Source organism: Natrix helvetica (genome assembly GCF_964273705.1).
Source record: "Natrix helvetica genome assembly, chromosome: 9".
Classification (NCBI taxonomy): Eukaryota; Metazoa; Chordata; class Lepidosauria; order Squamata; family Natricidae; genus Natrix; species Natrix helvetica.
Window position 1 is genome coordinate 5,066,122 of NC_138560.1, and position 26,151 is coordinate 5,092,272.

General features: G+C 42.9%; 3 protein-coding genes across 4 annotated transcripts in view; all 3 read left to right on the forward strand.

Moving 5' to 3' along the window:
• The window catches only part of LOC309396865 (guanylate-binding protein 1-like), a 57,800-nt gene that overhangs the window by 13,869 nt on the left and 17,780 nt on the right, over positions 1–26,151 (forward strand). The gene's annotated exons all lie outside the window — the stretch shown is intronic.
• LOC309396866 (guanylate-binding protein 1-like) lies at positions 1,554–14,044 on the forward strand. Its single transcript, XM_081962374.1, has 11 exons — positions 1,554–1,570; positions 2,239–2,435; positions 3,641–3,768; positions 4,280–4,389; positions 4,949–5,145; positions 6,481–6,723; positions 8,023–8,303; positions 9,138–9,350; positions 10,851–10,953; positions 11,916–12,109; positions 13,358–14,044. Exons 2-11 carry the CDS (start codon positions 2,264–2,266, stop codon positions 13,592–13,594), a joined length of 1,878 nt encoding a protein of 625 aa, XP_081818500.1. The 5' UTR covers positions 1,554–1,570; positions 2,239–2,263; the 3' UTR covers positions 13,595–14,044.
• Positions 16,186–19,519, forward strand: LOC309396472 (guanylate-binding protein 3-like; the record flags this gene model as incomplete). The annotated part of the gene is made up of 4 exons (XM_081961632.1): positions 16,186–16,267; positions 17,057–17,253; positions 18,737–18,864; positions 19,391–19,519. The coding sequence occupies exons 1-4, from the start codon at positions 16,248–16,250 to the stop codon at positions 19,517–19,519; spliced, it is 474 nt and encodes a 157-aa protein (XP_081817758.1). The 5' UTR covers positions 16,186–16,247.

Consider the following 26,151-nt stretch of genomic DNA (forward strand, 5'->3'; position numbering starts at 1 on the left):
TCTGAATCAAGTTGTTCCTTTTAGCAGAGGTGGGAAGCCTCCAGATTTGGGGGTCACCAACATGTAGCGGTTCATTTCTTGGAGGCTGGGTGGGGAATATTATATTTATAATGAATAACTATATTATCGATATTGAGAGAGTGGAATTTGCTCCTTGTTTATATACTAGTGGCTGGCTTTGTCAGTGATGGTGGCTCCACTCCTTTCTAACACGGATGCTGTTACCTAGTTGGGTAATGAAACGTCTGCAAGAAAATCAAGCTTGGAGAGCACCAAGGACCACACAAGTGGTAGATTGTTGGTGCGAACCCCATTGAGCTCCTGGCTTTCAACGAGAACAGAACACTGTACCAATGACACACTTAAAACATCTAATGAGGTTCAATAAGTCAAATCATCTCCTTTCCTCCAAGTTATGGGGTGACAAGCAAGTGGCACCTGCTGGCCAACTCTCAGAAAAAAATTAAAGCATTATATTTATTCACATACTTATCGGCTTTTCACCCACGTAAACTAGGGAGTGACCCTAACAGTTTGAGAACATGTATATTCTTAACAGGGATGTTATTATCCACTATTAATGTCCGTACTATTTTTTTAATATTATGACCGTAATAAAATTCTATTCTATTCTATTCAAGATTCTTTATTCTATTCTATTCCATTCCATTTTCTATTCTATTCTATTCTGTTCTATTCTATTCAAGATTCTTTATTCTGTTCTGTTCTATTCTATTCAAGATTCTCTATTCTATTCTATTCTATTCTATTCTATTCTATTCAAGATTCTCCTATTCTATTCTATTCTATTCTATTCTATTCTATTCTATTCTATTCTATTCTATTCTATTCTATTCTATTCTATTCTGCTCTACTCTACTCCATTCCATTCCATTTTCTGTTCTGTTCTATTCTATTCAATATTCTTTATTCTATTCTATTCTATTCTATTCCAACTCTCAGAAAATGTCAGGTTGGTGCTGCTGAACCCACCTTCCCTCCTTGCGGCTTCAAGCTGTGCCCCTTTGAAAAGTATAGACGGCTTAGGTGCAATATTGGAGGGGATCCCTAAAATATCTGGTGCAAGTAATGCACGACGAAGCAACGCAAGCGACTCCATGCATCTCTCTCTCTCTCTCTCTCTCTCTCTCTCTCTCTCCCTCCCTCCCTCCCTCCCTCCCTCCCTCCCTCCCCCCCTCTCTCAAATTGCTCGTGTCTATTATATTCACACATACGAATGGCACAGGCATGCATGCAAACCCCCCATAAAAACCCCTAGCCGTGCAAACCAGAGTGAGAAAAAAAAGATGACGGGGTTGGGGACGGAGAGGTCTTCAGCCGACCCTCCCCCTCCTCTCTGCACCCTTCCCCTCCCCAGCCGGAACTCTCTCGCCGTAGTTCGCACGCGGAGAGGTTTTCGGGCTGGGTCCCGCCTGCCCCTTTGACCCGCCTGCCCGAGAAAGCGGCTGCTTTTGATTTCGGCCGCCGCTTCTTGAGAAGAGCGCCGAAGCGAGCGCAGGTGGAGCGAAGAGAGCCGGCGGGCGATCCTCGGATTTCCTTTGCAAAGGCGGTATAAAAGGGGGGGGCAGGCAGGGAGGAGAGGGGGAGACGCTTTCCCCCTCCCAGCTCCAGTCCTTCGCCCAGCGCTTTCTGGCTTTGCGGGTCTTCCGGAGGGGCTGCGAGGGTCCCCCTTGCTGGTTTCTAGCCGATCAATTGCGGGGGATCCAGGAAATAAGGACGCCCCCTGGAAATTGGGGTGGGGGGAGTGAAGGGCTGGTGGGAGGGTCCGTTGGGGGCCAGAAGGTTGCTGTCCATTAGGGGAGAAGGCGGTGGGGGGCTCCTGGGCAGAAATGCTTTTGGGAAGCTGCTAGGAAGGTGGTCCGGGGAGTTGGGGGACAGAGAGGGTTTCTACCCATCGGGCAGTCGGAGGCGGTGCGGGGCTCTCCGGGGAAGCTGGTCCCGTTTGCCCGTGGGAACCTGGGGACCCATCACTCCCTTCGGACAGGGTGTGCCGCCAGTATCTGCCTTGAAAACCCCTCTGCCCTTCAGCTGAGTGGCTTCTGGAGTTCTGGGGGGGGGGGGAGATGGCTTGAGAAGGGATCCAGGATTACAAAGCCCATGTGCTCACTGACCTGGGGTGGGCTTGATGTCACCTGGAGGCCCTGAACTTGGGGGAAGGGTCATTTATAGTTCTTCTTTGGGAAGAAAGTTCCTGCAGCTGCCACATCTTCTCTGCAGCTGCATCTCCTCCTCCAAAGCCAGGATGGAGGCTCCCTTGTGCCTGATTGAGAACAGGAGAAATCGCCTCCATGTTTCTCAGGAGGCCCTTCAGTTGCTCTCGGAAATCCGGAATCCAGTGGTGGTGGTGTCCATCGTGGGACTGTATCGCACGGGCAAGTCCTACCTGATGAACAGGCTGGCTGGCAAAAATTCAGGTGAGAAGGACTGAGATGAGCCAGGGCGATATCCACAAGGTGAAACCCCTGGGTGGGGAAAGGAACAGCCCCAATTCCGGGGTTCTCTGCTCCAGTAGAGAGGTTGTAGATGGAGCCCAGGACTTTCATTTTCCAAAATGCCCAATGTGAATGTTCCAGTGATAAGCAATCCCTTGGAATAATGTGATCTTGCAGAAGATTATCATCCTTTATGATATTAGGATTGACAGTAAGTAAGAAAGCACCAGAAGGCAAGGGGAGAAGCAATGGACGGGAACTAATCAAGGAGAGAAACTCTAAGGAGAAATTTCCTAATGTTGAAAACAATTAACCAGTGGAAACGTTTGCCTTCAGAGGTTGTGGCTCCTCCATCACTGGAGGCTTTTAAGAAAAGACTGGACAGCCACTTGTCTGGAATGATAGGGTCTCCTGCTTGAACAGGGGGTTAGACTAGAAGACCTCCAAGGTCCCTTTCAGCTCTGTTATTCTGTTTTGTTATTATTACATGATAGCAATAGCACTTAGACTTATGTATCATTTCATAGTGCTTTACAGCCCCCTCTAAGCGGTTTACAAAGTCATAATATTGCCCTCAACAATCTGGCTCCTCATTTTACCAACTTCAGACGGTTGGAAGGATGTTGGCCTCATGGAACAAACCAGTCAGAAAACATGACCCAATGAGTCCATTTTCTTTATTGTAAAGCTACCTTGACAGACTCTGAAAGTACAATTCCCCACTCATCCCCTTTGTCACCAGAGAAACTAGGGAGGGTCTGAGCCTCTTGCCCCTCCCACTATCCATTAGCAGGCTGTGCTGTCTCTTATCTGATCCTTTTCTAGGAAGTGACTCCTTGCCCTTCTCCCAAGGTCTTTCCCACACACCATTGCAGGTTTCGATTGCTGTTTTAATCAATGCATATTTATAGTTCTTCTTCTGGCTTTTTTTTAACTTCGTAGAATGTTCCGCCCCTTATCATTTGAGGGTTCTTTTTCTTTTTCTTATATTGCAAAATGAAATATTTTTGATAAACTTTTTCATCTGGGAAACGGCACCCTTGCATAACTTCCTGTTTCAAGGGGTAAAAGACAGTTTACCATAAAAACTGGCCGTGAAAACCTGTGTCTTATTATTAACCATAGCTCAGATATTACAAGATGACTGATTGGGATCTGAACCATAACACATTTTTTTCTATTTGTAGGTTTCTCTTTGGGCTCCACAGTGCAAGCAAAAACGAAAGGAATCTGGATGTGGTGCGTTCCCTATCCAGATAGGCCTAACCAAACTCTTGTCCTGCTGGATACTGAGGGATTAGGTGACGTGGAAAAGGTGATTTTGTGTTTGTATATTTCTTTGTATAAAATAATGCAATTACTTCTGTTTTCTCTTTGCTGGTTCTCATATGATTAGTCTGGCATTCTTGACTGTAAGATGTTGTTGCCATTTCTTAGCTATACTTGCTATCAATTCCTGATCATCTGCAAAGAGAAGTTCATTGGTATTATTTCCATTCTTGGGTTTTACTTCTTTGCTTATCCTGTCAATATTTGTGATAAAACAATAGTAGTGATAGTTTTACTCCAGATGTTATTGTGAAGGGTTGTGATGTTTCTTAGTTCTGTTTGGACTTCTGCAGTCAATATGTAAGCTTTTGCATAATCTAATAAGATGTTCTCTTACTTCTATTGAGTCAACATTTGCAATCAACTCTTCCAGTCAACTCTATCGAATGCTTTCTCTTGGTCTACAAATGTGAGAAAGAGATTCTTATTGTGTTCCATATTCTTTTCTATTAGTTGTTTAAGCACAAAAATTGCAATGTATTCTTGTCTCCCTTTAGGGTAGTTCTCAAAATGATACCTGGATCTTCGCTTTGGCTGTGTTGCTGAGCAGCACCCTAGTCTACAACAGTGTGGGGACCATTGATCAGACTGCTCTGGACAAGCTTCAGTATCCTTCTCAAGAATACCGCCTGCAATTTGGCAGTTCAAATCTCACCAGGCTCAAGGTTGACTCGGCCTTCCATCCTTCCGAGGTGGATAAAATAAGGACCCAAATTGTTGGGGGCAATATGCTGACTCTGTAAACTGCTTAGAGAGGGCTGTGAAAGCACTGTAAAGCAGTGTAAAGCATTTCCCCAGCATGCTAAACTTGATTAGATTGAACATTGACTGGCTTACATTTCAACATATTGTGGAGACATAGAAAGTGGGTTGAGGCAATGAATAGGCGAGGTCTGTTATTAGAACCACATTACTTTTCAATGGGGATAACTAAATATTAGACTAAAAATTAAGAAGAGAATGTTGGCAAATAAATATAAATATGAAAACTGTCATTTCAAATCAGTAGTTTTTAGGACCCAACCAATTGATGTGCTTCTCCTTACTTGATCGACCATGTCTGGCTCTGTTATAGAGGCAGAACTGGGCTTTTCACAGGTATGTTTTCAATCAATCAATCTTCTTTATTCACTGTACGTTGCTTGATTCCTAAACGAGGCCAACAGTTTTGTGACGGAGCTGTCTGAACATATCAAGGCAAAGGCTTCCTCCAGTCCTGAAGATACAGATGATTCTTCTGAATTTGTTGGCTTCTTCCCAACATTTGTCTGGTCCGTGCGAGATTTCTCACTGCAGCTGGAACGGGATGGGAAACCCATCACGGAGGATGAATATCTCGAACATGCTCTGGAATTAAAAAAAGGTACTGATGACAGATGCAGGGTGAACATCCAGATGGCTGTTTGGATAAGAAATAGGAGCCATTTTGCCTAAATTTTCCTTCTTTAGGGAGGCCCAGAATAGACCTCAAGAGATATAAAGAGTCACCCAAGCTAGTTTAGTATAGAGATGAAGACACCAGCATAAAAACCAGGAAATTATAGGTTCTACTAGGGTAATTTAGGCATGAAAGCCACCTGGGTGACAGAGAATTGTAAAATAAGACTCAGCTGATAGGACACAATAAAAATAATTGAACTTTGAAACAGGCTAAATAGACAACAAAAATACCCAATAGGAATTTGTTCTTCTTAGGAAACCCATTTCAGTACCAATAGTCATTGCACTGAAATAAAAACTGATTTGTCTTCCACAGTTGTTCCTTAACCACATTACCTGTTGGAAAATAAGCAACGGTATTATTTCTTCAATGCTCCGTTTTCTCAGTTAATTCAAATCAGGGTTGCAATTGCAGAAGGCACCGCTTGGAATTTCAGATGGCAATTTTCATATACGTCATTGGCTGAGTCAACACTTTAAAAGACTCAATCACCCTTAAATTTGTACATTGCCTTTCCACAAAATCCTTCTGGATAAATCACAGGGCAGTGTGATAAATAGAAATTATCCAAAATCATAGATTTGAGAACAAGGAAAACTCACTTTACAGGTAGTTCGTTTTGTGACCGTTTGAAGTTACAACATCACTGAAAAAAGGCGACTTATGGCCGTTTCACACTTACAACCATTGCAGCATACCCCATGGACATACGTATGACCAACATTTGGACGCTTGGCAACTGGCATGTATTTAGGATGATTGCAGCATCCTGGGGTCATGTGACCCCCTTTTGCGACCTTCTGATAAGCAAAATCAATAGGGAAGCCAGATTCATTTAACAACCATGTTAATAACTCAACAATTGCAGTGATTCATTTCACAAATGTGGCAAGAAAAGTCGTAAAATGGGGCAAAACTCATTTAAATGTGTCACTTAGCAACAGAAAGTTTGGGCTCAATTGTGGTCATAAGTCGAGGACTATCTGTATAGATTTGTGGCCTCTGTAAGAGAGGAAGGGTAGACAAAATAAGAGATGGACAAAGCAAGAGGAGACACCTGCAGTTTGCAAGGGCAACCATTAGATGGCACTAAATAATAGCTATGAGAAAGAGGAGATGGACAAAGTAAGAGGAGACACCTGCAATTGGTAAGGATAACAACTAGATGGCGCTAAATAATAGGTATGAGAACTTTCCCCAGTGAAATGCCCAGATGCAATTCAGACTTACCTGTACCATGGACATGTTGCTTTCTAGGTAACAGTAAGAAGAAGCAGATGTTCAATCTGCCCCGGAAATGCATCCGACTGTTCTTCCCCACCCGGAAGTGCTTTGTCTTTGATTGCCCTACTAAAAGTAGGAACTTACCCTACCTGGAAACGATGATGGATAATCAGCTGGAGCCTGAATTTGTGGAACAAGCAAAGAAATTCTGTTTTTATATCTTTGCGATGTCTCAAGAAAAGACTCTACCAGGCGGGCACGTTGTCACTGGCAACTGTGAGTCCTTCTAACTCTGTTGTTATTATTCTTATGTTTGGTTGTATACATATAGACCTCCACTTACAAAAAATCATGTAGTGACCATTCCAGGTTACAATGTTGTTGAAAAAAGTGACTTATAACCCTTTCCCCACACTTATGACCGTTGCAGCCTCCTTGTAGTCAGGAGATCAAAATTCAGACGCTTGGCAACTGGCTCATATTTATGATGTTTGCATGTGATCTCCTTCTGATAAGCAAAGTCAATGGGGAAGCCAAATTCACTTCACAATCGTGTTACCGACTTAACAACCGTAGCAAGAAAGGTTGTAAAATGGAGCAAAAGTCACTCAGTAGGTGTCTCACTTAGCAACAAAAAATAGGCTCCATGTGGTTGTAAGTCGAGGAATACCTGCACTCTGCCAGATGTTTACATTGGATTTGGCATTTTTGTACACCTATTGAGTCTTTCCTGAGAACCTGGGATAGGCAGATGTGCATATTTGATGATGTTAAAGATATTGTCACAGGATGTAAGCTGTTCCAAGCAAAGCTGCCTTTTGCAATTGACTGATGAAGATTTTGTCAATGCTGATGGTGCTCAAGTGGTGCTCCAGTTTTGAGTTTGCACCCCAGGTGCCTATTACTATTGGTTCCATCTTGGCTTTCTTTTGCTATAGTCATTCTATTTCTATTTACAGGTCTTTGTATTTTGTTATCTTTTCCAGTTCTTTCTCTTCTCTTCTGCTGCTTCCAGGTATTGCCTCATCCACTATTCAGACTTTTTAAAAAACTTTCTTATCAACAATTGTTAAGTTAATATTATAAGCCAGGGACAGCTGGAAGATCTGCATGCATTATGCCTCATTCTCTTGAATGAAGTGTCTTCCATAAAGCCACACAGGCTGGAATAATATGGCAGTGACCCTCCATCCCAGCTAGCAAGCATGTCCCAAAGGTGCTTTTGCAATTGAACTTTCTTGGTTTTTCCTTGAAGATATTTTGTTTCTTCCGTTCTAACTGAATAATGGGGAATGGAAGGATTTATATTCCTTGCCATCATCTGATCATTGGTACTCTTCCTGAGAGCTGTTGAGTCAGGACTGAAGAAGCTTCTTGGATGAGAAGTAAAAAAACAAGAAAGTCCAATTGCCTTTTGAAAAAGCACCTTTGGGACAACCTTGACCTGGATGGCTGAGAAGCTCCATAGATGGCAAGCAAATGCCTTACATTCTTGAGTCTGCTCCACAATGAGCAATGATAGCTGAAGATGTCTGTCTGACTGTCCAACAACCTGTATTATTTTTCTCTACGCAGTGTTGGCAAAGTTGGTTGAGACCTATGTGGATACTATTTCCAGTGGGAACGTTCCCTGCCTGGAGAACACAGTCTTGGCCTTGGCGGAGATTGAGAACAGGGCAGCCGTGCAGGAAGCTGTTGCTCGCTATGCACAACTGATGGAGCAAAGCTTGGAGCTACCCACTGATAGTTTCCAGGAACTTCTGGACATACACAAAAAATGTGAGGAACAAGCCCTCCAGATGTTCATGGCTCGTGCTTTCAAGGATGATACACGTCAGTTCCAGCTTGAACTCATGGTAGGTAATCTTGTATGATACTAGCCTACATAGACAATATTGAAAACTTGTGGTCCTCTGTTCTGGTACCTTATACTCCAGTATTTTCTGAATTTATAAGAATATAGAAAATATGGAATTGACGGAAATGGCAAAACGGTTTTAATTAAAGAGAAGGACTTTTCTCGTTTTGTTTCTACCTGGAAAATTCTTCTGGACTCTGGGCTCAAACTGAAAAAATAATGAAACTTTGCTTTCAAATGTTGATGATGAGGGCATTTGTGGTTTTCGAAATGGCTTGACATTTCTAGAAACGTGAAGCAAAAGATATTTTATTTATATTTTACTGCACTGAAAAAAATTGGAAGTCACTTTCTCTTTGCACTTTTCTCCTTTAACTTTTTAAACTTTGGCTTCTTTTTGCACTTTTACCTCATGATAAAGGTTAATCAACCTTAGATTGACAGGATGGCAAGGAATGTCATCATCTGCCTCTTTGGATAATTATGTGCCTGTTCTAAGAATTAATTATCCTCTACTTCAGTGTTTCTCAGACTTGGTGGCTTTAAGATGTGTGGACTTCAGCTCCCAAATTTCCATAGTCATCAATGATGGCTGGGGAATTCTGGGAGTTGAAATCCATACCTCTTAAAGTCCGATTGCCGTGAAGAAACACTGCTCTAGTTAAATTGAAGAAAGAGCACCTGCCATTTCAAATTGTGGTGAAGTTCTGTTTGATCATGAGAGACCACCTACATCTGTATATACAGTTTACAAACCACCTACATCTATACAGTGTACAAACATGCATTTATTTGTCAAATCTTTTGCTTTGTTATCTTTTATTGCTACCAGAAAACTGTGGAAAGCAAGAAGGAGGAGTACTGCCAGAAAAATAAGGAGATATCTTCTGAAATCTGTTCAGTTTTATTAGACAAACTATCTGAGGGCTTGGAGGAGAACATCAACAAAGGAAGCTACTCCCGAGCTGGTGGCCACCAGGAATTTCTTAATGACCTCCAAAAAGTGGAGAAACAATTCTTTGAGACACCCAAGAAAGGAATAATGGTACAAAATGATGAGGGTTGCTGAATGAATAATCGCGGAGGCTTTTGTAATTCTCTCAGGCCAGGATCTGTAACATTTGAGAGAGCTGTTGGGAGAATGAGGCCGGTAACATATAAGTGGGAGTGGTGGCTCAGTGGTTCAAAATGTCAGCTGGAAAAGTTTGAGACCTGCGCTCCGCACTACGGGTGAGCTCCCATTCCTTGCTCCAGCTCCTGTCCACCTAGCTGTTCGAAAGCATGTAATGCAAGCAGATAAATAGGTACCACTTAGGTGGGAAAATAACAGCCTTCCCTGCCCCTTGACTATATGATCATGAAAATGACAATGCTGGCTCCCTGGGTTAAGAAACGGAGATAAGCACTGCCCCCTAGAGTCAGACACTATTATTATTATTATTATTATTATTATTATTATTATTATTATTATTATTATTATTATTATTGCATCAACAGAATTGTATCACAGCGGCCAGTTGTTTCGCCGGATTTGGCATTAATTACTAGTCGGGCTCCACCCAGGGGCCTAGGTGGTCGTAACGTATTTTCGTAATATGTGTGTGGATCCAAGCAGTGCGGCCTTTTGCATTTGACTGATGGTGATTTTGTCAATTTTTAACTGTTTTAAATGTAATTCCAGTGCTTTTGGAATAGCACCCAGTGTGCCGATTACCACTGGAATTACCACTGCTGGTTTGTGCCATAATCGTTGGATTTCGATTTATTATTATTATTATTATTATTATTATTATTATTATTATTATTATTATTATTATTATGTTAATTTTGGTGAGATTCACAGCCTTTGGGGCTGGCTGGTAGCTCAACAGCGCGAGTCCTAACCAAGGACCTAGGAACTGTTAAGGTAACATTGAAGGATATTTTATTCATTAAACATGAAACTCAGTCAACTGAACATTTAAAAATGTATCACAAACACCACTGACTGGTGCTGATGCTGATGGTTGATATAGGTTGCTGCCAGCAATTTAGGTATCAACATTTAAGTATCTTCTTAAAATGTACAATGTTCCTAGTAGCACAGTCTTTTGCAGTTCCGCTGGTGTTATTGCCGGAAGCTGCAATTTCTTGATGTATTTTGTAAAATTCCTGGACGTGGTACCAAGTACCCCGATGACAATGGGTATCACTGTCACATGCTTCATCCATAATCACGTAGTTTCGACAGACGTTTACAATAAGATAACAGACGTTTGAAGAGAAGAAAATGTTTTTCTTTTTTTGGTGATTTTTGGTGAAATTCCCATCATTTGCACACCTCACTGGCACTAAGACTGAGCTTTTGCATTTCAAATGTCCTTTTGAAGAGCTCCAGAAAGCCAAATTTCCCCCATTCGGCGTGAGAGTTCACTTTGTCAACCATCTCACAGCTGTGGTATCGCCCTCCAGGGAGATCTTTCAGTGTCTTGCATTAACAAGGGTCCCACCTCATCACTGATGTCTCTGCATCGCTCCAGATCACTCTTTCTTTTCCTTCAACCAGGCATGGAGGATCCTGAGAGGATTCCACCGGGGCAAGGAAAGCATTAGCAAAACCATCCTTCAAAATGACGTAACCCTTCAAATGAAAGAGAAGGAAATAGCAGGTAAAAGTGTGAACAAGCTGTCGGATGATACTGGGATGTTGGTTCTGCTTTGAAGGTGGGAAAAGACTTGTTTATCCCTTAAAGCCATCCCTCATCGGGAAAAGGCTTTCGTCTTTATTTAAACACTTGATAATGAAAGAGAGAGAGGTTTCCTTTTTCTGCAGCATCATCCAATATTTGTAACTATATTCATTTATATTCCAATACATAGATTGCAAAATGCTGAGCAGAGAGCCCAGGACCTTAGGAAGGAGCTGATCCAAGGATATCACACCCATATTTGAAAGATTTTTTTTTTAGAAAAAAGGATTCTAGGGGAAATTATTCTCTTTCCTAAAATGTTCATGTACTGGTCATTCTTTTCGTGCCTCTTTGGACAATATTCTTGTAATTCCCCTATAGCAGTTTTTAGTCTTCTCTTGTCCAAATTCCGAACACTATGGTGAGGTTGGAAATGTATACAGATAGTCCTCGACTTAGAGCAGTTCCTTTAGTGACCGTTCAAAGTTACAATGGCACTGAAAAGGTGACTTATAACTGTTTTTTAAATTTATGACTATTGCAGCACCCCCCCCTGGTCACGAGATCAAAATTCAGACGCTTGGCAACTGATTCATACTTATGACGGTTGCAGCATTCCGGGGTCCTTTTGTGAGCTTCTGACAAACAAAGTCAATGGGGAAGCCAGACTCACTTAACAACTGCGTCACTAACTTGACAACTGCAGTGTTTCACTTAACACATATGTGCAAGAAAAGTCGTAAAATTGGGCAAAATTCACTTATCAAATGTCTCGCTTAGCAGCAGAAATCTGGGGCTCAATTGTGGTCATAAGTCTAGGACGACCTGCATTGTACTTTATGACTGAATGGCTTAGCGATGGACATTTCGACCCCAGTTGCCATCACTAAGCCAGGGTTGCCTGTCTTCAGGTGTTTGTCTCCCCCCCCCCCCCGGTTTAGATGAAAAGATGAAGGCCAAAGCCAAAGAATTAGAGAAGGAAGTTCAGAAGCAGGACAAAGAAATGTTGAAACAGAAGTTGGAGGACCACAGACAGAGTCAGGACATGAACCTTCAGAAGCTAAAGGAGAAGATGGTGGAAGAAAAGCAGCAGATGCTGGAAGAGTATGAGAAGATGATCGAAAGCAAACTCAGGGTAACGCTATAATCTCAGCAAGGGTTTGCTGTGGTTGGAGGGGGGGGGGTAGGGTGTTAACAAACGTGCAGACTTCCAAAACTGAAAAGCAATTAAGATTTAGGACAAGTGTACCATAAGCATCTCTTCCACGAACGAAGGCGAATACATGTGTCCCAGGATAATGCTGAAGGATGCAATCTGAGTTGGTCGCCAGGACCAGAGGTTTTGTCTTCCAAGCTTTTGGACTTGTGCTGGATCCCATCCTCAGGTAACTTCTCTCTAGCTAGAACTTCTCTCTTTTGGATTTGTGCTGGAGCCCATCCTCAGAGAATTTCTCTCTAGCTAGAACTTCTCTCTTTTGGACTCGTGCTGGAGCCCATCCTCAGGTAACTTCTCTCTAGCTAGAACTTCTCTCTTTTGGATTTGTGCTGGAGCCCATCCTCAGAGAATTTCTCTCTAGCTAGAACTTCTCTCTTTTGGATTCGTGCTGGAGTCCATCTTCAGGTAACTTCTCTTTAGCTAGAACTACGTATCTCTAGGTCTAGTTAGAGAGAATTTCCCTGAAGATGGGCTCCAGCATGAGTCCGAAACAGAGAAGTTCTAGCTAGAGAGAAGTTCACCATTTGCAACCTTCACTGCTGGCTTTCAACAAGTAAAGTCATTGGGGAAGCCAGCAGAACTTCGTTAGTTCTAGCTAGAGAGAACTTCCTTGAAGATGGGCTCCAGCATGAATCTGAAAGCTCGGTAGACAAAACCTCTCATCCCAGTGACCGACAAGTATCTCTTTCTTATTTTGTCACAGTAATAAGTGAGACAGCACATGACTATACTGTACTGACTTATGATATCAGCTTTGGCTGCAGTCTGTTAGCAGTAACAGAAGAAGAATTAAAAAGAGGATCTTCTCTACCCCCTTAAAGTGCAAATCATCTTCCATGATTTGGAGAATGAAGGTTTCTGACAAAAACAGCCTATAATTCCCATTTCCTATGCAACTTTATATGCCAACTGGTCCAGAAGCCACATGAACTGATCACTGTGGGACACAGAGTTTAACTGAGCTGAACTGCAGGGATCTAATGGGATGCAGTTGATATGAGGTGATTTCCTGCTTTTCCCCTTTACACAATTAGAGTTTGATAGGAATTATCCAAATAGATCTTGAATCTTCCTTCTTTATGGGGTACATTCTTGAACATGGTCTGCAACAACAATTATGTTATGTTGCTTTCAGTCTAATAATGTTGATGTTTGCTCTTCCTGCAGGAACAAAAGGCTTTATTGGAAGAGGGTTTCGAGAAGGAAGCGAGCCAGCTGAACGAGAAGATCGAGGAGCTCAGAAAGAAAAAAGACGAAATGGAAAAACCGAGTTGGTTTTCCTCAGCTTTGGAAAGCCTGAGAACTGCGATCTGTGAAAAATTAGCAATAATTCATGATGAGGTTGTTGAACCGGTTGTAGATGGGTTCAAAAATCTCATCAAGAATATAACTTCAAAGGCCTGAGTTTCCATCCTAAAAATGACCTGGCTGCATTCTTAGTAGAGTTATTTTAGATACGTTCTGTAAATTTAAATTCACAGCAGGCAAAATCATTCCCAGACTTTAGGGACATTATTAAAAGAAATTTGAGATTTAGCATTTCAAGGCTTTGTAGGCTTCATCGGGTGTCACAAATTTAGTTCAGGCCTTGGGTTAAACTCCTGTTGTTCTAATCTTGATATATCAAGTCATGTTTGGGAGGGTTTATAGATGACATGAAGGCCAATCACTTAAAAACTCTTTGCATAACTCTCTTTCCCATACTTGACAATATAGTTCAGTGTATCTCAACCTTGGTAACTTTAAGATATGTGGGCTTCAACTGCCAGAATTGCACGGATACAAATTTTTACATATTTTCTTTAGTAATAGTGTTTTTGTGTTGCCTGATGAGCCCATTTAAACTGCAGAAATTTCATAAACCAGAACTCTAAAAGTCTACTTCAGATTCAAAGTTCTATTTTTTTTCCGCTTTTAAAATTGGCCTTTTAACCTTGTTCTTAATTCTCCTTTGAACTTGTGCTTTTCTCACTCCCTCACTGGATAACCATATCCATTGTTTTTGCATTGCAAGCAAACCCCACAAAGAAAGAACCTGCTTTAGGACTACATTTCCATCACACATTTGAAAGACAAACGTGTTTGATCATCCATTTTGACATTTTCAACACCTGCTCAACATCCTGGTTTGCAGTCAGACAGAAAACGGAAAGGTGTACCCCACTGATTGAAGGGGATCATAATACCATAGAGGGACCTCCTTGTTGAAGTCAATAGCCCCCATGTTGGTCAAAACATGAACTGACCCAGCCAAATACTACCTTTGTTTTTTCCTGGTGTGATGTAACCAATTATTACCCAAGGATGAAATTGCATCCTGCTTATTCTGAACAGTGCAAAGAGCTGTGTCTTGGGATTAAATCACAAATTGAGAGAGCCCCCAATACACAAATTGGCATAACTTTTGGAAACTTAAGAAGCATGATCATTAGCAAGCAATTGACAACAAGTAATAATATATTAATATCCCTGATATAGAGTGGCCCTACCAGAAGTGAGTTGATTACTAAAATATTTCAGTATTCCAATATTGCTCTTTTGCCCTTAACTAATAAGGCTGGTAATTACAGTAAGTGTGCAGACCTTTCCAGCTAATTTAACTGCAACAATAGAAGGGGAAATGGGGAATTTCCATTGCTGTCTTTCTTCGTTTGGTAGATGGTTTTTTTTTTTTATTATAAGGCTACATAGCATGTGGTTTTCAAGTTATTTCAGGGTCAGGATGTAAGCTGCAAGATTCAGAGGCCCCAAAGAAAGAAAGGGAAAAAAACCTCTATAAAAATAGAAGTGAGCAACAAAATGGGTTTCTCTGGCTAAAACTAGTGACACCAGTCCTACAGTTAATCTCTTGACTGCTCTTCCAAAGAGATGTTTGTGATCAGCTGAAGCCCAGGATAGCTTACATCTACATTATCTATCATAATACCCAATGGGGACATTCAGAAAATGTGACTTATGGATGTTCAAATTTTATTTGAAGTTTAATGGAAGAGGGAGACATCTCCTCATTCTTTGGGCCCTGATGTCAAATGAGTGAATGACTGTGGTACCTTTGTTGGTGGTCCTGTCACTCAAACAATGATCCAACACTAAGCTGAGATGGACTTTCTGGATTGAGTGCTTTGAACCCCTTCACCCAGAAGCAGAGCTGAAGAAAGTTCTTGGGTAGAGGAGTGAAAAGTCTTCCTTGAGGAAAAAACATCCAGTTGCCTTTTGAAAAAGGGCCTTTGAGTCTTCGCCCAGAGAAATACTTTGGGCATCTTGATTCAGAAGGAGCCCTTTGCCTTATACAAAGGAGAACTCTGGCTTGACCTGGATAAACTGAGTGAGTTTTATTATCAAATGTGTGAAGAAACACTTTTGGGAGATCATGTACATAAACAGAACAAATCCCACTCAAACACTGATGATGTTACCTAATTTGGTAATGAAAAATCTGCAAGAAAACCACCAAGCTCAGAGAGCACCAAAGACCACAGTCTTCCTCCTCCTCCTCCCTTCTAGCACTGATGATGTTACCTAATTTGGTAATGAAAAATCTGCAAGAAAACCACCAAGCTCAGAGAACCCCAAGGCCCCGAGTGTCTGCAGAGTTTTAGTCCGAGCCCCATTTAGCCCATGGCTTTCCACAAGAGTACCACTAACAGGCTTAAACCTTCAATTCGCCTCCTTTCCAGCCTTTCTCCAAACTCTCGGAAAACCCCAGAAGTTGTTCCAGGCGGGTGGGTTTTAGGGCTTGGATTCACCTGTCGAGAAATTGGGCCGTTTTCCTGGAATCGAAGCGATGGCTTTCACTTTCGACCGCGGCTGCTGTATAAAAGCTCCCAGCCAGCGCCGGAAGGGCGAGATCGCGGGGGGCTGCGAAGAGAGCCGGCGGCCGATCCACTGATTTCTTTTGCAAAGACGGTAAAAGTGGGACGGCGGGCGAACGGAGCGACTGCTTTCCCCCAGCTTCCCCTCCGGTCCTTCCCCGTAACGGCAAGGAGTTTCTGGACTGGGGTGTGTGTGTGTGTGTCGTCCGGACGGGGCTGGGTCGGAGGGGATCCGGGAATCAGAGATGCCCCCCTCGAAAGCAAGGTGGGGGGGAATGACGGGGTGGCGGGAGGTTCCGTTATTAGGGGCCAGAGGGTCTCTCCCCATCGGACACGTACGGGCGGGGGTCGGAAGCTGTGCGGGGCTACTCGGGAGAATTTTTTTTCTGGCTGCGGGGAAGGTGGTCCCGTCCAACTAAGAAGTCTCTAGAGATTCTCGGTTTGTCCCAAAGACGCAACTTGGACTTGTTTTTTTCTTTTGAAAACTTTTCGCTTCTCATCCCAGAAGCTTCTGCAGCTCTGACTGGATGGAAGGATTTATCTTCCTTGCAGGCAGCTGGTCATTTGCATCCTTTTTAGAGGGTCTTAGAAGCCCCTGGAGGTTTATCTGTGTCCTCGGGGTCACCCGAGTGGTGCTCCTGGTTCAAGGAGCCTCTAAAAGGATTCCAATGACCAGCTGTCTGCAAGGAATCCCTTCCATTCCCCACCATCCTGTCAGAGCTGAAGAAGTTTCTCGGAAACGTCTTCAAAAGGAAAACAAAAAAAGTCCAGTTGCCAGGTGCTGAAAAAGCACCTTTGGGGCATCCCGTTTGGCTAGTCCCTCCCTTCAGACCGGATCTGCCACCTGGGGTTGGCTTGACTTGGAAGAGCCTCTGCCCTTCAGCTGGGTACCTTCTGGCGAGCCAGCTGAAGATGGCTAGAGAAGACATCGGTCTGGGATTACAAAGGCTGATATGGGTTTAATGTCACTTGGGAGTCGTGAACTTTTATAGCCCTCCTTTGGGAGGCCACTGTGAAGAAAGGGCTGCAGCTGCCACTTACTCTCTCTCCCCAGCTGCACAACTCCCTCCACAATGCTGATGGAGGCTCCGGTGTGCCTGGTTGAGAACAGAAGAAATCGCCTCCATGTTTCTACGGAGGCCCTTCAGTTGCTCTCGGAAATCCAGAATCCGGTGGTGGTGGTGTCCATTGTGGGACTCTACCGCACGGGCAAGTCCTACCTGATGAACAGGCTGGCTGGCAAAAATTCAGGTGAGAAGGACTGAGATGAGCCAGGGCGATATCCACAAGGTGAACATCTAGGTGGGAAAAGGAACATCCCCCAAGTCCAGGGTTTTCTACTCCGATGGAGGGGTTGTACATGGAGCCTAGGACTTTCATTTTCCAAAATGCCCATTATGAGTCATCCAGTGTATAGGGATCATTTTTTAAAAAGTTTTATTTATTTTTTATTCTCTTAGATACAGTTATAAGTATACGTTCACACAATTCTTCTTCTTCTTTCCATTTGTCATTCTTGTATATTTATTATTCCATTTAAAAGGTTATTATATACAATTTGGGTTGCTTTGTTTACCATTCCCTCCGCCTGTTTTAACACCACCTTATTTTCCCTTTCTTTTCTCCTCACTCCTTTCTCTACTTCCTTCCTTCCTCTCTCCTCTCCTTTCCCTTCCCTCTTCTCATATCTTCTCATTCCTACCCTCTCTCCTTCTCTTTCTCTCTTGTCCACCCTCCTCCCCTCAGTGTCAAGGAATCTTGGACTGATGCGATCTTGCAGAATTGTATCATAACTTTTATGTTAGTAAAATTACAAGATGGAAGCCTCATGGGGCAAACCAGTCAGGTAACATGACCACATGAGTTATTTTACTTTATTGTAAAGCTGCCTTGAAGAATGTTCCAAGTCTGAAAATGCAATTTTTCATCCATCTTTTAGGTAAAGGAGGATGAAGATTTGCACTTTCCATCTAAGCTTCTTGTCAATCCAGTATTGATCTGCGGGTTGCGGTGTCTCTCATTTTTTTAGGAAGTGCCTCTTTATTCAATCTCCCAAGGTCTTTTCCACAACCCATTACAATTTTTTTTTATCGATACATATTTATAACTCTTCTTCTGGTATTCTTTAGCTTCTCAGAAAGGTATGTGAGATAAAAACCCAATTATCAAATCCTCACAACACAGAGGCAAGTCTGGTTCACAATTCAAAAAGGTTTATTTACAGAAAAATCAAAAGCGTTTGCAAAGGTGGTCTCCTCCCAAGTGGATCGAGTACAAGGAGAGCAAAGAATATCATTCAAACAATACCTTTTATACATTCTACTCCTCAGAAACTCCCCCCCTTCCTGCGTATTCATTTACATCGTTTCTTTTGTCATCCCATATTGTAAAGGGTCAACTTGACATTTTCTTGAGAGGCCCCTATCTCTTATTTGGTTTTTTTGGTGCCTTTCGTTTGAGCAGATGGCTTCCTATCTAACTTGTATGTAGGCTTGGAATAACAAAGGTTATTTTGTTTGCTGTTTACTGAACACATTTTGTGGTTATCAAAAGCACAGTGACATTACACATTTTAGGCAAGAATATAATGGCTAACTTCCTGTTTCAAGGGGTAAATTCAGTAAACAACCAGAAAAACTGGTGGTAAGAACCTGTATCTAATTATTAATCGTAGCTGACATATTACAAGATGACCGTTTGGGATCTAAACCATAGCACATTTTCCCATTTGTAGGTTTCTCTTTGGGCTCCACAGTGGAAGCAAACACGAAAGGAATCTGGATGTGGTGCGTTCCCCATCCGGACAGGCCTAACAAAACCCTTGTCCTGCTGGATACTGAGGGATTAGGTGACACAGAAAAGGTGATTTTGTATTTGCGCATTTCTTTGTATAAAATATCACACCGATGAAACATCTTTTTACAGGTCGTCCTTGACTGACAGCTATCCATTTAGCGACTATTTGAAGCTACAGCAGCACTGAAAAAAGTGTTGCACTTGCAACCATCACAGCATCAGCATGGTCACGTGATAAAACTTTAGGAGCTTGGCAATTAGCATGTATATACGATAGTTGTAGAGTCCCAGGGACATTTACCATCTTCCTAGCCAGCTTTTGACAAGCGAAATAAATGGGGGAGACTTGCTTTTATGTAACACCCTGCAACTGTCATTTGAAGCTCCTACAATGCATGGCCTCAAAGTTTCCTAAACTACAACTCCCAGCACCATAGGGTTGTCTGAATAGATGAATGACTCAGTGAATGTATTCTGGGCTGGTGAATGAATGGTATCTTATTCTTATAAAATGTTGCCTTCGAATAGGCATAGATATACATACTCAGCAGAAATCAGAAACAGATCATAACTTATTCTTTTTCCTCTTTAGAGCCGTCCTGAAAATGATACCTGGATCTTCTCTTTGGCCGTGTTGTTGAGCAGCACCCTGGTCTACAACAGTGTGGGAACCATTGATCAGACTGCCCTGGACAGGCTTCAGTATCCTTTGCAAGGATAGCTCTGTTATGGCCTTCAGGAACATCCTGGCCTACATAATTTCAAAACTCACCCACTGCAATTTCCCACATGCTAAGCTTGATTACAATACAATAGAATAGAATAGTAGAGTCGGAAGGGACTTGGAGGTCTTCTAGTCCAACCCCCTGCCCAGCCAGGAAATGTGACTTCCAGTTTGCTCGGAGGGTCGTTTTAAGCGAAAAAATCATGTAAAAATGGGGGTGTGTGCCTGTTGTACGCGCATGCGCACTGGGGGGGTCGCACATTGCATTATGGGTGCGGCACGCCCGCACACGACTCCCCTGCACACACCCCACTTGTGGCACGCGAGCCAAAAAAGGTTCACCATCACTGCCCTATACTGTTTCAGACAAATGGCTATCCAACATCTTCTTAAAGACTTCCAGTGTTGGGGCATTCACAACTTCTGGAGGCAAGCTGTTCCACTGATTAATTGTTCTAACAATTAGAGGCGAGTCTTGAGAGACCATCCTGGGAAGAGTTTGACTCTGTTGCCATCGAAGATTTGGACAGGTTGCGTGGGCGACTACGAGCTACCACATTTTCGTTGGACCCGTGTCCCTCCTGGCTTGTACTGGCATCCTGGGAGGTTACACGAGACTGGCTCTTGGGACTAGTGAACGCTTCATTGGGTGAGGGGTTCTTACCGGCCGCCTTGAAAGAGGCGGTTGTGAGACCCTTACTCAAGGAGCCTTCCCTGGACCCAATGGAGCTAGCCAATTATCGTCCTGTCTCCAACCTTCCCTTTTTAGCGAAGGTTGTAGAGAGTGTGGTGGCCCAACAGTTCCCATGTCACCTGGAGGAAAATGATTATCTAGACCCGCGCCAGTCCGGCTTCCGACCCGGGCACAGCACAGAGACGGCCTTGGTCGCGTTGGTAGATGATCTCTGGAGGGCCAGGGATAGGGGTTGTTCCTCTATCCTGGTCCTATTAGATCTCTCAGCGGCTTTTGATACCATCGACCATGGTATCCTACTGCACCGGCTGGAGGGGCTGGGAGTAAGGGGCACCGTTTTACGGTGGTTCTGCTCCTACCTCTCCGACCGGACGCAACGTGTGTTGGCAGGGGAGCAGAGGTCGACCCTGAGGCCTCTCACTTGTGGGGTGCCGCAGGGGTCGGTCCTCTCGCCTCTCCTGTTCAACACATATATGAAGCCGCTGGGTGAGATCATTCGTGGTTTTGGGGTGGGATATCATCTGTACGATGATGATACGCAGCTGTACATCTCCACCCCGAACCACCCCAACGAGGCCGTCGAAATAATGTCCCGGTGTTTGGATGGGTGACAACAGACTCAAGCTCAACCCCTCCAAGACGGAGTGGCTGTGGCTTCCGGCCCCCCGGTTCAACCAGATGATTCCATCTCTGGCCATTGGGGGCGAGCAACTGGCCCCCATGGAGCAGGCGCGCAATTTTGGCGTCCTCCTGGATGCCCGGCTGTCCATGGATGATCATGTGGCAGCCGTGGCAAGGGGGGCGTTCCACCAGGTTCGCCTGGTGCGCCAAATGCGCCCCCTATTGGACTGGGATGCCCTTTGCACAGTCACTCATGCGCTGGTGACGTCCTGCCTAGACTACTGCAATGCTCTCTACATGGGGCTCCCCTTGAGATGCACCCGAAGACTACAGTTGGTCCAGAATGCGGCCGCGCGGGTGATTATGGGGAGTACTAGATACTCCCATATAACACCTCTCCTGCGCGAGCTGCACTGGCTCCCTGTGGTCTATCGGGTGCGTTTCAAGGTGTTGATTACCATCTTCAAAGAGCTCCATGGCACAGGACCTAGCTACTTGCGGGATCGCATCCTGCCCCATACATCCCTACTACCAATTCGCTCTCACAGAGAGGGACTTCTCTGGGTGCCGTCCACTAAGCAGTGCCAGAGGGCGGCGCCCAGGAGCAGGGCCTTCTCTGTGATGGGCCCAGCCCTCTGGAATGACCTTCCCCCCGACATTAGGATTACTACCGACCTCCGCTCCTTCCGTTCAAAACTCAAGACCCACCTTTTTCAACTAGCCGGCCTGGCTCAATTATAGTTCCATCTTTATCCTCCTGGCAATCTTTTAAATTTGTAATTTTATATTGGGGTATTTTAATTTTAAATTTATTATGACTATTCCTATGTATTGTACTATATGATTTTGACACCTCCTCCGTGAAATGTTTTAATTATATAATATGTGTTTTTATTTATTGTACGCCGCCCCGAGTCCCTTTGTGGAGAGGGAGCGGCTAACAAATCTAATAAATTCAAATTCAATAACTGTCAGGAAATTTCTCCTCAGTTCTAAGTTGCTTCTCTCCTTGATTAGTTTCCACTCATCGCTTCTTGTTCTGCCCTCAGGTGCCTTGGAGAATAGTTTGACTCCCTCTTCTTTGTGGCAACCCCTGAGATATTGGAACACTGCTATCATGTCTCCCTAGCCCTTCTTTCTATTAAACAAAACATATCCAGTTCCTGCAACCGTTCTTCATCTGTTTTAGTCTCCAGTCCCCTAATCATTTTTGTTGCTCTTCTCTGCACTCTTTCTAGAGTCTCCACATCTTTTCTACATCGTGGCGACCAAAACTGAATGCAGTATTCCAAGTGTGGCCTTACCAAGTCCTTATAAAGTGGTATTAACACTTCACGTGATCTTGATTCTATCCCTCTGTTTATGCAGCCTAGAACTGTGTTGGCTTTTTTGGCAGCTGCTGCACACGGCTGGCTCCTATTTAAATGGTTATCCACTAGGACTCCAAGATCCCTTTCACAGTTACTACTGTTGAGCAAGGTACCACCTATACTGTACCTGTGCATTTTGTTTTTGTTGCCTAAATGTAGAACCTTACTCTTTTCACCATTGAATTTTATTTTATTAGATAGTGCCCAATGTTCAAGTTTGTCAAGATCCTTCTGTATCTTTAGCCTATCTTCTGGAATGTTGGCTATTCCTGCCAGCTTAGTGTCATCTGCAAATTTGATGAGTTCCCCATTTATTCCCTCATCCAAATCATTGATGAAGATGTTGAAGAGTACTGGGCCCAAAACAGAGCCTTGGGTATTCCACTGCATACTTCCCTCCTTGAAGATGCAGTTCCATTGAGGACAACACGTTGAGTGCGGTTGGTCAAGCAGTTACGAATCCATCTGGTGGTGATGCTGTCTAACCCACATTCTTCTACTTTATCCAGTAGTAGGTTATGGTCTACCTTATCAAATGCCTTACTGAAGTCCAAGTAAACTATATTGACTGCAATCCTCTGGTCCACTAATTTTGTCACATTATCAAAGAATGTAATAAGATTAGTCTGGCATGATCTGTTTTTGACAAACCCATGTTGGCTTTTGGCTATTACTTTGTTTGCTTCTAGGTGTTCCGCTAATTCGTTGCTTGATTATCTTTTCCAGAATCTTTCCTGGTATTGAGGTCAGGCTGATAGGTCTGTAGTTTCCTGGATTTGTTTTTTTCCCCCTTTTTTGAAGATGGGGACCACATCAGCTCTTTTCCAGTCCTCTGGTAGTTCCCCGGTGTTCCAGGATCTCTGAAAGATATAGTTCAGTGGTTCTGAGATCTCATCTGCCAGTTCCTTCAGAACCCTGGGGTGTAATCCATCCGGTCCTGGTGATTTGAACTCGTCTAGGGTAGACAGGTGCTCACTTACCATTTTCTTCCCTTTTAGATTGAATGTTGACTGGCTTACATTTTGTGGTATTGTGCAGACACAGAGATGGATTGAGGCAAGGAATAAGTGAAGTCTGTTATTAGAATTTTGTTTTGTATTATTTTGGGTATAAGTTTTATTAAAGGTTTCAAGAAATGTTGTAAAAATTAAGAAAAAAATATAGAACAAGAAAAAGAAAGAGACAAAAAAGGAAGAACATTTTGTTTTGTTTTAAACAACTCAAGATGGTGAGTTAAAATGGTGTCTGCTCTCGTCAATCTATCCCAACCTTCTCATTGCAACTCAAATTAATCTGGCACTTTTGGATTCTTTCAGAAATCTTTTGTATTCTGAAATCGTATTCTGCCCCATACATCCCTGCGACCCCATACATCCCTGCGACCAATTCGCTCGCACAGAGAGGGGCTCCTCCAGGTGCCGTCCGCTAGACAATGTCATGGGGCGGCGCCTACGAGTAGAGCCTTCTCTGTGGCGGGCCCAGCCCTGTGGAATGACCTCTCTCCAGATATTAGGAATACCTCTGACCTCCGCTCCTTCCGTATTAAGCTTAAGACCCACCTATTCCAAGCAGCTGGCCTGGCTCAACTTTGATTTAACCATATCGCTCCTGACAGGTTTTTAACTGGGTATTTTAATTACATTTAATTTCTAGGGGTTTTAAATACAGTATTTTAATTGTTTTTATCAATCGATCTCCTCCTTATGTATGTATGTATGTTTTAGTGTACCTTTGTTATATGTTTGTTTTGTTTACATATTTATTTCGAATGTTTCGTTGTACGCCGCCCCGAGTCCTTCGGGAGAGGGTGCGGCTAAGAAATAAATATATTATTATTAGTAGTAGTAGTAGCACTGAGATGTATGGCACTTGGTCTCCTTAACAGTCGAGAAAAGAGAGAAATCTATGGGTAACCTTAGCTGTATGTTAATTATATTTTATCTATATACAATATCTTTTAATAAATAATGATTGAAGAGAAACTAGTTTTTTGGGGTGTTGTGCTGCATCATGAGTAGAATTAATAAGGAAAAGCAAATATTAAGAAAATAATTTTGGCAAATAAATATAAATACGGAAACTCATTTCAAATACAGTAAGTAGTTTTTAGGGACCAACCAACCCATGTGCTTCTCCTTACTCGATTGATCATGTCTGGGTCTGTGGTAGGGAAAGAACTGTATTATTGTATTTTCACAGACATGTTTTCTTTTGATGTCAGCACTATCAGGTTGACCAGAGTAAGAATCAGACACCATGTAGACCTAAAGTTACTTTTATTAGAATAGCTACAGTTATAGCATCTTGACAGTCTGATTGCGCTTCCTTTCCTCCCTCTTTTTTACTTCTCAAGAATTGAGATGGGGTCTATCTCAGGCGATTTTGCAATCTCCTTTTTTGCCTGATCTAAGTTTCATTTATTTGACGGTTCTTCTCTCCATCCTTCAAGACCATCCTCTTTATTCACTGTACAAGTATATTGTTTGATTCCTAAACGGGGCCAACAGTTTTATGACGGAGCTGTCTAAACATATCAAGGCCAAGTCTTCCTCCACTCTTGGAGATACAGATGACACTTCTGAATTTGTTGGCTTCTTCCCAACATTTGTCTGGGCTGTGCGAGATTTCGCACTGCAGCTGCAACTTCATGGGAAATCCATCACAGAGGATGAATATCTTGAAAATGCTCTGAAATTAAAAGAAGGTATGGATGACAAATTCGGTGTGAAGATCTATGTGGTCATAGGAGGAATGGAATAGGAGCCATTGGGCCTAAATTTTCCTTCTTTAGGGAGGCCCAGAATAGACCTCAAGAAGAAAAAGAGTCACCACCGTTGGTCTACAATGAAGGCACCAGACTAGAAATCAGGAAATTGTAGGTTGCACCAATGCCTCAGGCATGAAAATCATCTGGGTAACTTGGGGTAATTACTAGACACCCTGATAATAGAAAGCAATTATATTAAGAATTCTCTGTTGGAACGACTGGGATTGTGCTGACTCAACGATATAGCTATTGTGGGAATTAGAACTGTCTCCTTTAAGAAACTACCTCATGGGAAATGTAGTTTCCTTGTGGAAATGTAGGCAGAACTGCCTTATGGGAAATGTAGTTCCATGACATGTGACTTCATCTCTGTATCTGATTGGCCACAAGGGGATCTTGGTCCCTTGCAAAGTTGCCAGGCTGTAATCTCTGTGTTAACCAACCATGGCATGGCAACCGGTCATGCCTCCATCTCCTTGCCACCGGAGAAATAGAAAGCACAGTGAAATAGGAGGAAGCACAGTTTTTTTACACCACGCAATGGGACAGATCAAAGGAAAGTCGGAAGGATCTTATTAATGACCTGTAAGTTTTGCTATTAAGAATGCCTGATAATAAAGTTGATTTGAAATATGCCCCATGCGAGGAGTTGAAGCTGCCTGACTCAACAAACGCAGATGTTTGAGTCAGAACAGGGATGCTGCCATTCTACCTGATTAGATAAGAACAAAATAAAATCAGCAGATATAATAAGAATAATTGAATTAAAAAACCCTAAATAAACAAAATACCCAGTAGGAATCTGTTTTCCTTAGGAAATCCATTTCAATGTCAGTAGTCATGGGACTGAAATAAAAACTGATATAAAAATATAAACAACTTCCTCAGTTGTTCCCTGACCATATTATTTGTTGGAAAATAAGCAATGGTATTATTTCTTCAATGCTTTGTTTTCTCGATTAATTTAAATGAGGGTGGCAATTTCAGAAGGCACTGCATGGAATTTCAGGTTGCAACTTGCATATACTTTGTTGGCTGAGTTGACACTTTGAAAGACTAAATCACCCTTAATTTTTACATTGCTTTTCCATAAAAGTCTTCTGGGCAAATGACAGTGCAGTGTGTTAAATAGAGATTATCTAAAATCACTGACTTGGAAACAAGAAAAACTCACATT

What these genes read in the sequence shown, in the direction of transcription:
- LOC309396866 (XM_081962374.1), top strand. Translation starts at nt 2,264, where the DNA reads ATGGAGGCTCCCTTGTGCCTGATTGAGAACAGGAGAAATCGCCTCCAT. An exon ending in TGCTCTGGAATTAAAAAAAG is followed by an intron (nt 5,146 to 6,480) that starts GTACTGATGACA and finishes GTTGCTTTCTAG; the next exon opens with GTAACAGTAAGAAGAAGCAG. An exon ending in GAAAGAGAAGGAAATAGCAG is followed by an intron (nt 10,954 to 11,915) that starts GTAAAAGTGTGA and finishes CCCCCGGTTTAG; the next exon opens with ATGAAAAGATGAAGGCCAAA.